Source organism: Phasianus colchicus, chromosome 9, assembly GCF_987193195.1.
Source record: "Phasianus colchicus chromosome 9, bPhaCol1.hap1.1, whole genome shotgun sequence".
Lineage (NCBI taxonomy): Eukaryota > Metazoa > Chordata > Aves > Galliformes > Phasianidae > Phasianus > Phasianus colchicus.
Genome location: NC_143444.1, coordinates 30,519,426 through 30,530,426, shown reverse-complemented (window position 1 = coordinate 30,530,426; position 11,001 = coordinate 30,519,426). Strand labels below are relative to the sequence as shown.

The 11,001-nt window shown below is 39.0% G+C and overlaps 1 protein-coding gene across 3 annotated transcripts in view; it reads right to left on the bottom strand.

The window, feature by feature from the left end:
• EFCAB7 (EF-hand calcium binding domain 7) overlaps positions 1-11,001 on the bottom strand; it is a 28,048-nt gene that overhangs the window by 16,778 nt on the left and 269 nt on the right. The window contains exons 1-7 of one of the 3 annotated variants that reach the window (XM_090146807.1): positions 10,490-10,603; positions 8,032-8,219; positions 3,599-3,810; positions 2,185-2,271; positions 1,138-1,333; positions 850-912; positions 7-125 (exon numbers count right to left, since the gene is read on the bottom strand). In XM_090146807.1, the coding sequence (XP_090002933.1) occupies positions 7-125; positions 850-912; positions 1,138-1,333; positions 2,185-2,271; positions 3,599-3,810; positions 8,032-8,218 (864 nt within the window). In that variant the 5' untranslated portion in view covers position 8,219; positions 10,490-10,603. Of the gene's footprint in view, positions 1-6; positions 126-849; positions 913-1,137; positions 1,334-2,184; positions 2,272-3,598; positions 3,811-8,031; positions 8,220-10,489; positions 10,604-11,001 lie in introns of those variants that run through there. The other 2 variants (XM_090146806.1, XM_031603718.2) reach the window with 2 other exon arrangements.

Here is an 11,001-nt window from a genome sequence, read left to right as displayed (position 1 = left end):
TGATACCTTCATCGTGCTCGGCTCAATTAGGTTTGTGCTTCTGTTGCTACTGGCACACACGCTGATGGTGGAAGAACTGGATGCTTTGCAGCTTTGAGCTGGTCTTGAAGAAGTTCTGCTATCACCTATAAACACAGATATTTAGATACAATGACATTATTTATCCTACTTCTAGTGATACTTCTCATAAAACCTTTATGGATTCACAAAGATTAACAATGGAAAACAAGATTCTCTATCTGATAAGCTGACTTCACTTAAAATAATTTAACACAATCAGTCATTGGCCAAATGTCTTTACTTTCCTGACTGTGCATCCCAGGTGAACAGGCATACAGATGGCAGAACCTTGGACTCTAAATCTGCCTGAAGGAGAAGAAATTGTTACCACGGGATTCAACTTCCCTTGGAATCACAGTAAATCTGCCCTAAGTGGAGAAGTTTAACCTGCTTCTAATCCACAGTTGCCCAAGAAAGTTACTTGCAGGCCTTTACTTCCTGATTCCTTACCTTACAGTTAGTACAGTTGATGCTTTAGCTACATACATTCAGCCCTCATGGTTCTTTTGTTAGCTTTGCTCTTCTTCAGTATTTCTTAGAACTGAAGTAACTTAAACAGCACACATCTCATACATAAATAAATATTTCATATATGGTACCTCTGGAATCCATTAGCTATCAGACTTCCTCCTGTTTGGCAAAGTTTTTGCAACTTCAAGCACAACCAGCATGAGTTTAATGTTCTTCCTGAAAAGTGGCCTCAACAATTGAAACACACTGCTTATTGATAGATGCTTAAGGTTTCATCTCTGATGTGGGAAGGAAATAATTAATTTGCTGTTACAATACCTGAACATTCCTTTTCTATCTTCTCTCTGGTCTGAAAATCACGTGAGAGTCCACCAAATACACCTTTAAGAATTTGACAGCTTCAGATAATAGATTCAGCCCAAGTCCATTTAAACATGGGTCAGATATTCTACTGAGACACTTAGGCAATTGTCACAGTGGAAATGAATAAATATTACAGCCTCACTTATTTGAGAAAAATTAAAAATTAAATGGTGCTCAATTGCTCATTAACTCAGAACGTGATCTCTAAAAAAAATTAAAGCTCCCAACATGAAAAATAAATACCTTTGGTTGGTGCTGGTTTGTGGTCAGTTTTCCTCAAGGTTTTCAGTGATGGTTTTGATACTGGCAGTGTGAGCCCTTCAGGGGAAGTTTCAGCTTCACTTCCAAATTGCCGATGCCTCAATCGATCATCAGCCTCCAGTTTCTCTAGTGCAGCCCTGCAGCACTGCTCACTGGTTGTCATATATAAGTCACAAAACTTGAGACAAAGGAAAGTAATGATGATTCTATGATTCTGTGATAATGCAGCAAGCAAAACATTCTTTCTCACAGTTTTAAAAATTAAAACTGTAACATTAGTAATCAAAGCACAGATGTAATGAATTTTTTCTTACTACATTTACTCACAATACTAATTTTAATTTCTTTAAATCAGAGTGACTACTCAAGTAAGACAGCAAAACAGAACTGTAATTCAACAAGGAGGTGGAAATATGGAATGAAAATATTCCAGCCCAAGAACTTTTCAACCCAGGAGATGATTTATTTTTTCTTACGGCATTTGAAGAGTGTTATTTTTATAGGATTTTAATAGGGAGCTGGTTTTCCTCTATGAAATGATATTTATGTGCAAATATTTGTGGGCTGTTTATTCAGTTCAAAGCTTAGTCATTGCTTACAGTCGTTGTCAGAATAACTGATAAGGTGCTGCATCTTCAAAATTAGGTGCTCAATATACAAAATAATGTCCCCCACATTAAGAATTATGAAATATCAGACACAGCAGCTCTCACAGGTTAGCTAAGTTTGCTGTCAATTTTCTTCTTTATCCTGCCATTCACTCTTATCCTCACACATGTTGTTGGCTTCATGCTTACTGTTAGGCTGTGTTTATTACAATAGGCTCACTTGCAGGAGGTAACAGCAAGAGCTGTATACTGTGAGATAAAGTGAGGGAAACAGAAACATGTAGCAGAATACATACTATGTTTCAGAATGTAGGCAGCTGGTGGGCTGAGGTAAGGTCATCAATGGACCAACACACAGAAACAGTATAGACTGCATTTAGTAATACCATTGCTGCCATAATCAAGAACATGTTTGCCTTACCTTCTTGTAGTCCAGTTTGCCATTACAGTTAAAATCAGGTAATTTAGTTATTGCATTCACTTCATCCAAAGTCATTTTTTCACCTTCCTGCAATGAAAAGCCAACTTAATTTTAGTTCCTAATCAAGAATACTGACCACCTACATCACGTTTACTAAAACACAAAGAAAGATTATTTTAATACCCTTAAATTGTTTGATTCACCAAAGTAGAGATCAACATTATAAAAAATATGTCCCTGCAACATTACTAAATACTGAACAGATGAACTGCATCAGTTTATACATTTTTGTGCTGCCTTCTGGAAAGCCCCTGTGAATGACACTTAAATTAATCACAGATCTTCCATATACTGGCCAATTCCTGTTGCCAGTCATTCTCACTTATAATACAGCAAACAAACAAGTTCTAGCTTCTTAATAGCCTTTTTCACTCATAAGCTACCCTCTTACACTTACAGTAGATGAGTCTGTATCTGCAGTTTAGTTCAATTCACTAGAAGGCTTATTTCACACATGAATTTGCCTTGGACCTGTTTATATTTGGAATCAGTGTGAATTCAAAGCAGTTTCTCTCCTTTTGGAACCACATTTGAAGTTGCATCACTATTTTGAGCGGCCCACTTGCCACAGGGGTGTGAGTTATATCTGTCAGGAAGAAACCAAGCCTTCCACAAAGGTCCTCCAGCAATTTCCTCTACACAGATGGATGGGGCTGTTAGCATGACACAGCAACATGCAACTCCCGTACAGAAATCTACTTCAGGTCACTTTTTAGCTATAGATGCATGGTGTCAATCAGGACCAAAATCTAATGTGAACTTCATTGCTGGTAAGAACATGATGTGGACATATGGTCCTGGTACCACATTGCTACAAATCAAATCCTCCCCACTTGGAGCAGCTCCAGTTGCTGCTGCAGGCGTGTCCAGTAAGTTCTTCAGTCTGGGTTTGTATAAAGCAATGCACTGACTTTATGTCACATTTCAGGATGTATAGATATTTATGGCACAACTACAGGAGCACTCAATATCTGTTACTTCTGTTTTCTACCATATAAAGAATGTTTTCTTGCCATTGCAACTACGTTTTTTTGTTCATATTGAGTGAGGATTGAATGTTCTGCCAGCATGATGGAGGTTAACAAATAATTATTGTTAATTGGGTCAACCACAACAAATATATCATACAAATTATTTCTTCCTTCTTTTCCAATTTACTCTTCTCCACATCTTCTTGAACTTGTCTTATACTCACTTCTGAGCAATGAAAAAAAAAAAACCAACAACCACCACGAGTCAGTTATTAATTGTTTTGATCAGTAATACATGCTTACACACTCAGAATACTTGCACTAATTCCCAAAATCTCTATTAAAGGCTAAGAATGGATAATTAAGTTCCTACTGATACTTACTGTTGTCAGAAGTTTATGAAGTTCATCATGTAAGATATAACCAGTGTTATCTGTGTCTATTTTCCCAAATGCTTCAAGCAATTCAGTTTTTGCAGCCGGTGTTTCTTCTTTTAAAATAGTACAAAAATCATCAAAATTCAGCGCGGTTGTTTGTGAAGTCCAGTATTTATTAATTGTCTTCTGAGATGGGTTTCTTCCAGCCTGCTGAAGTACTGAACAATAAAACAAAACATTAAGCCCATATTCCAGCAGCCAATAAAGGAGTTGTCTCAAAACATCCTTTAACTACTTCCCGTGTTCTGATTTTTTTTTACATGTATTTTCAAGACTCATCAATTCAAGGGAAAACCAGCTGTAAAAGACAGTTTTGTTTATAGTCTCAATCCTGCATTCTGCTGATAGAGGCTGACTGTGACTTTCCCCAGCCTTCAATTCTGTGCTTTGTACCAAACAGGTCAGAGCAGCCTGAGGGGCAGATAAGGGGTCATGAAAGGAGCAGTTTCTGTTTCTAGGCCTGCATTCTTCTGCACTCACAAACCATGATCCAGCACAGAGATGACACGTGCCACATTGTTGAGAAGAAGCCAGAGTGCAATATTCTTACAACAGAAAAAAAAATACACAGTTTTGTTGTTTGATTTTGTTGTTTTTGTTGTTGTTTTTGGCTAAAAGCTTTGACCTGCAGTTTTCACTTACTGCTTACTCACTGCTACTGTTCTATTAAGGTCAGTGGGATGATTTCCTTAAATAAAATCAACAGAGTCAAAACCTTAATGAAGCAAAATACCCATGACTTCAAAGACAGCCTCCTTAAATGACAAGTGTACAATTCAGCCCATTGTCTGTATCCTCTGCTTTAATATCAATATCTTGTGAAAGCTTGCAGAGTGAAAGCTGTTTCTACTGTGTTTTCCCATTCACTCTGCCAAGAATTAAGTTCTTGTGTAGATTTATCTTAACCAATCTTTTAACTCACATCTATACATTCGAACTTATCAATTCATATTATGCAACATGAATTTTAAATGGAAAGGGAAAATGACACTGCTCCTACATTTGGTGTTCTTCAAAATGAATCAGCTGGATCTAGCCTGCCTCCCAAAAGCCCTTCCTGAAAGCAGTTTTTTATCAATTTCCAGTGTGGAGCAGGTATGACGTTAGACTACGTTCAAACATAGCCTACCTGAAACTGGAGATACGCTTTTAAATCTTCCCATTAATAAAGTGTTTTAGGAAAACATAAAAGAGACTACATTTATCGAGGCACTTTGACTTTTAGCCAGCTGGCTGCTGACCAAGTCCGTACCAGCTGAGAACAGTTCAGCAGCATCCCCGCAATGAGGCGGTGGCATTGCTACAATGCTCAGTAGGCAACAGCGTCACCATAAAAACAAACAAACAAAACCAGACACCTTTGTTGCTAATCTCAGACTGAATGCCAAGGACTAAATAAAGGTTTCTGCCCTGACCCCTCTACAAGCAGCTAGGAGAACATAGCAAAGCTTACATCTTTACCCATGCTAAAGTTGGGCACGCAGCTATTGTTGGATTTCAGTACCAAGGTCAGACAAGGAAAGGTGGTTACTGACTCTGTGTTTGGTTCCATGGATAGCAGAGCTCCCTGAAAGGTCAGTGCAGTGCAGCATTAACTTATATTTAACTGAGTATTCTTCAAATACATGGCAACACTACATTCTACACAGCCTGACATAGCAGTGCTTGCTATTCACTACACCTCTCAAGTTTGTATTTATTTATCCTTCTTTACAGAGCATTTCTGCTAACCACACCAATTAATACTGCAGTATGCAATATTGTATACATTTATAATACAGTATGCAAAGTAACATTTTGCAGGGCCAATCTCTCTGTGAATATTGCTGTTCAGATTATTATTCAAACATCGTTCAGTCACAGCTGCTTCAAATGGAGCATGCTCACTTGATAAATGCCAGAATTTATTTCAATTGCAACATAAGACTACAGTAACTCTCAGTACTCTCACATTATAAAAGAAGAAGGTTCTTACATCTCTGAGGAGTGGGAGCCTGATCTACTATTTGCCCTTCCTGAGCTGACCTTGAAACCGAAATGCCCAAACACCTGGTAAGCACACAGCAGCAGGGTATGGATAGAGATGAAAGCTAAACCACATATAAAAGAGATGCCACTTGTTCACACTGCTCCTATTTTAAAATCCAGACCATCCAAAACTATCATTAGGATGTTATAAAAGTACTTTTATTACAGCCTAGAAAGCCCTGATAATGCTAAGTTGTATGCAGAAAGAATGTGTTTGCTGATGCATAGAATTTCATGTATCAACATAAGGAAAGAAGCTACCAAAAATTTAAAAACAATAAAAATCAGTGCATCAGAGACATACCCCGAGCTTTTGTGCTGATGGTTTTAGATGCAGATACTTACTGCATTTTAGCCATGGACAATGCAGCAATTAGTGAAAAATGTTTCCTCACATATGCAGAAAAAAAGAAAAGTGGTTACTAGAATTCTGACCTAAGTAAATGATTTGATAATACAGCATGGATTTTTAGTCACAAAATCACTAAGGTTGGAAAAGACCACAAAGGTCATCTAGTCCAACCATCAGCCCATCACCACCAAGCCCACTTTGTTCACAGAGACCACAGCTCTGCTGCCCAGTTCTGGACCTGCCTTGGTGTACTCTGGAGTCCAAGTCTGCTGGGTATTGAGCACATGTTAAGGGCAGCTGAGGGCACTGTGTCACCATCCTTAAGCCTTTTTTTCCTTTAGTTGTTGGCTTTTTTTTGTTTTTTTTTTTTCATTACAAACAATTGTACACCAACACAAACACAACACACAAACTGCTTGCTGGCATCATAATCTATTAGGAGAGCTTTGGAAAACAACCTTAATATCAACACTCCCAAGTGTATTATGAGCTGTATCTTGAAACCCATAAGATCAAAATAAAAACCATGACTTTTAAAATTACACATTTGGGTTCTTTTCATCTAACTGAAGGTTTACGTTCTCATACTTTCTTTGTTAACAATATGAGCTGGAAGTATTTCTTCCAAATAAAGCCAGCTGTGATTTTCACATAACCACAAAACTCCAGGTAGAAAACAGGGCACCCAGGAAGTGTGTTTCAGCCCTAGCACAATCCCATACTACTGCAGACAACCACAAATAGTCCTTCTCATGACATAACCAAAGTAAACCAAGAAAAAAAAATGGTAAGAAACAGCCCACAACAATACAAATCCAACAGATGGCACAGCTGATATGATATTTGCTTGAGAAATTTTATATGAGAAAGCAAAATCTATTTCACAACCGAAACATATTATTACTGAGTCATATTTTACTTATTCCTTATCTTACTCTGTCATTAAGATGATTTCCAAAAAACAGCTGTCATTTTTCAGGTAAGGTTACGTAATTATGCTTAATGATTCCATGCAAGCAGCATGGAAATGCCACTGACTTTCAAAACAAATTTGATAGTTTCCACAGCTTTCATTCTCTACTATCACCTTTATTCAGCACAACTGAAACATTCAGATTTCTTTTCCCCCTGTGGTCATGCTGACAGCAATACCACTTGTACGTAGATACTATATATAAGGTCTATAGAAACTGTTTAATTAAGTAACAATTTTAATAAAAGTAAGAATCCTTAGAAAACACCAATGGCTGAAATAGTCCATGTATAAATTTGGTATCAGAAAGGTGGCATTTTCACATATATAAAGTAGATTAGAATTGATGAGTGAGGTTATCAGTAAGGGTGGTAACATTGACAAAACTTCTCACATGAGTCTACCAACCTGTGTGCCAATTAATGCCAGTTATCATGGTGATTTTCTGTGATTATAGTGGCAATTGTCAGCTAGAAATGAACTGTATCAACTCATTGAGTTATTTGTCAGGGATAGGAAAGAAGGTATTGCAGAAATGTCACAAACAAAGAGCAGTACCTCTTCCCATCCCCTGTAAGCAACAATGTTTCCATCAAAATTGGTGGTGTTCAACAGCTCACTTATGAACCCTTGTAAGCTGTCAGCTGGTATTGACTTTTGCTCATTTATACTGGTGATTTAGAGATGAAAAGCTCTGTAACTACTACCAGTTCCATGAGCCATCCAGCAACAAAGATTAAGGATTTGAAGAAAATGAAAAGCATTGAGGAATGGTAGTTTCTATATACTTTGAGAAATCACTGTGATATATTTTACAACGGGTAAATAAAGGATATCTCCAAAAATACAGCAACCAGAGCTTGAAACGTGAACCCTAGCTAAAACTACTACAAATTCCTTACAGGAGGTACTGATATTATACACTGGGATACTCTCACTACTGAATTACTAGCTGCTATTAGTAAACTACCCACTGCAACCATCACACACAACAGTTAGAGGGGAAAAAAATAATCAAATAATTACCCAAAGTGAGTTGTTCTTTTGATTTAATATTTTCTAAACTGCTTTTGAAAACAGTCAGATAAGCTGCTCGACAGTTCTTGTAAAAGATGGCTTCTTCTGCATGCTGAGACTTCTTTGCTTGAGAGACTTCTGTGTGTGTGCCTTTCTGATCAGCGAGGGCTGCATTACTCCCAGGGCTGCTGGCCATTCTGTGAACAACACAATCACAGTTACAACTTGGCACTCCTTTGCCTGTTTAATAATAACTCTTCTTTGTCCTCTGAAACACCAACCACCACAATTTATCCTAAAGCCTCAGACTGCACACTGCCCAGCATCTAACCCTGGGATAAGAATATTAACCTACCTTTGCAGAAAAGTATCACAAGGTCTGCAAAACAAAAACAGCTTGAACTACTGAGCTACTTGTCATTCACCATTTGTACTCTCTTGATAGTAAAAGGTCTACTTTTATTGTGTTGTATTTTCACTGCAGACATTTGACATAACAACAACTACATGGTCATGTTATTTGAAAGCATAATACGAATTTTTGAGTTAGCAATGGTTTGCATCATAGATGCTGTGTTTAGAAATAAATCAGTAGGATTTGTCCTAACTTACTACTAAAATTTCCACTCTTGCCATGTTAGCTAATAACAAAAATGGTGGGAGAATTTGCACAGAGCTGCACTTGTGGGCTCTGATGATTTCACCACCATTGTCTTGGTCCAGCATGATTTGTCACAGAGATAAAATGAATGAACATATCACATCCCATCCCTATGACGGTTTCGCTCACAGTGCCACTCTCATTGCTGCTACTGGTCACCAGAAGTACCAAAAAGTGTTTTCTGGGGAAAAAATCCACTGTTTGTGGGAGGCACTGAATAATTTAAAAAGCTTTTTTCACAACAACAACAAAGTAAATATCAAAGAGAATGGATGCAGCATTTAAGAGCTTTGCAGCTGCATGATCATGACTGACTAACGTGACGTGGGAGTCCCTGCAACACTTGTTGGTATGAAGAGCATTGTAAAAGTCCCCTTTGTCCCTCAGAGAAAACAACATGTAACCATGCTTATTTTGGACTGTATACTTCTTGGAATTCCCTCTGTCACTCTGTATGGAACTGCTGAGTCGCGGCCTGAACCTCTGATTGATCACCTGAGGCGAGCAATGAGTCAGCCCTGGGAGCACAGGTGAAAGCAATTCACCTGTGCTGCAGGAAGGGGTGGAGCCTGGCTGCACCTCTCCTAGACCCATTTAAGAGCTGACTACCAGTGGGGAAGGATCTCTCTCTCTTTGGAAGATCCACTCCACTGGAGTTTCCTGAGCAAGTCCACAGCATGGGTAAGTATCCTATTTATTCTCTTTGTCTTGCTGTGCCTGACTCTCTTGCTTCTTTCATTGTTATAGCATCTTAATATTATTTGATTATATAATATTCCTTTATATAATTTTCATTGATTATACACACTCAAAAGCCAATTTCCATTACACGAGCTAGCTGAAAAACCATCTTGCTTCATACGCCTCCAGCAGGGATGACGTATAACATAATGACTGTTTACAAGGGTGGACAGTGATAGGACAAGGGGGAATGGCTTTAAATTGAGGCAGGGGAGGTTTAGGTTAGATATCAGTAGGAAGTAGATATCAGTAGGAAGTTTTTCACCCAGAGGGTGGTGAGGCACTGTTCACAGGTTGCCCAAGGAGGCTGTGGATGCCCCATCCCTGCAGGCATTCAAGGCCAGGCTGGATGTGGCTCTGGGCAGCCTGGGCTGCTGGTTGGTGACCTGCACACAGCAGGGGGTTGGAACTGGATGAGCATTGTGCTCCTTTGCAACCCAGGCCATTCTATGATAAACACCACACAACATTCAGTGGTTTGTTTTTTTTTTTTAAAAAAAAATGCGATTGTTAAGTTGATTACATACTCTTCCTCTGGTGTCAGCCCAAAAGGGTTGGGCTTTTGTTTCCTGGTTTTGCAGTTGGAAGAATGTTAGAAGAATGGCCAGTAGAAAAGTTGGTCAAAATTTCAAGCATATGAAGTTAAAGACCTTTCATTCTGTTTTTAAGACTTATTTATGGCAATGATACTTAGGTAAGTCTGAAATTAAGCATGTGCAAAACTTAGTACGTTAACAGAATCATAGAATGGCCTGGGTTGAAAAGCCACATCCAGCCTGGCTTTGAATGCCTGCAGGGATGGGGCATCCACAGCCTCCTTGGGCAACCTGTGAACAGTGCCTCACCACCCTCTGGCTGAAAAACTTCCTCCTCATATCCAACCTAAACCTCCCCTGTCTCAATTTAAAACTATTCCCTTTTGTCCTATTGAATTTTTTAAGAACTAATATAACTGTTCACTATATATTTGCTAATATAGCTCTAAAAGAATTTTTAAAAAATCACTAAGTGTATTTCTTTATAAATTAAAGCAATTCCAAGCAGTAAGTACTATTGTTTGCTCACAAGTGGCCAGCAAGCTCCAACAGCAGCTTTCTGCTCCTGCCTGAGGTGATGAAGGCTTTCAGAAGGCCGTCACAGAGGGACTCTCCATCACGGTGCACTGCTGGTCTAACAGCCTCTCAGATTACTTTACCCAGTGTTGATTTCAGAAAATATCTTCCAGTAGAACAAATTGAACATCTCAAGTCCAGCAACAACAGCATCGCAGGGTCCCCTTCAGGACTCATTACGTTCTTATTCCGGAGGCCTGAATCACTCACAGCTTTGAGTTATACAGGTCTTTTACTCTTGAGAAAGAAAGATAATAATCGCTTATCACGGATGAAGTGCCCTATCTGTAACACGCAGCCCGCCTGCCTGACGCTTCAGTATGACATTGGCATCAGAAGGACCCCACCGGGGACGGCGATACAGCCTGGTTCCTACAAACGGGTATCGGTGTCATTAAACACAACGGAAGGAGGAGAAAGCCGAGGAGGAGCTCAGCGAGCAGCCAACGCCGCTGAGGGGCAGCG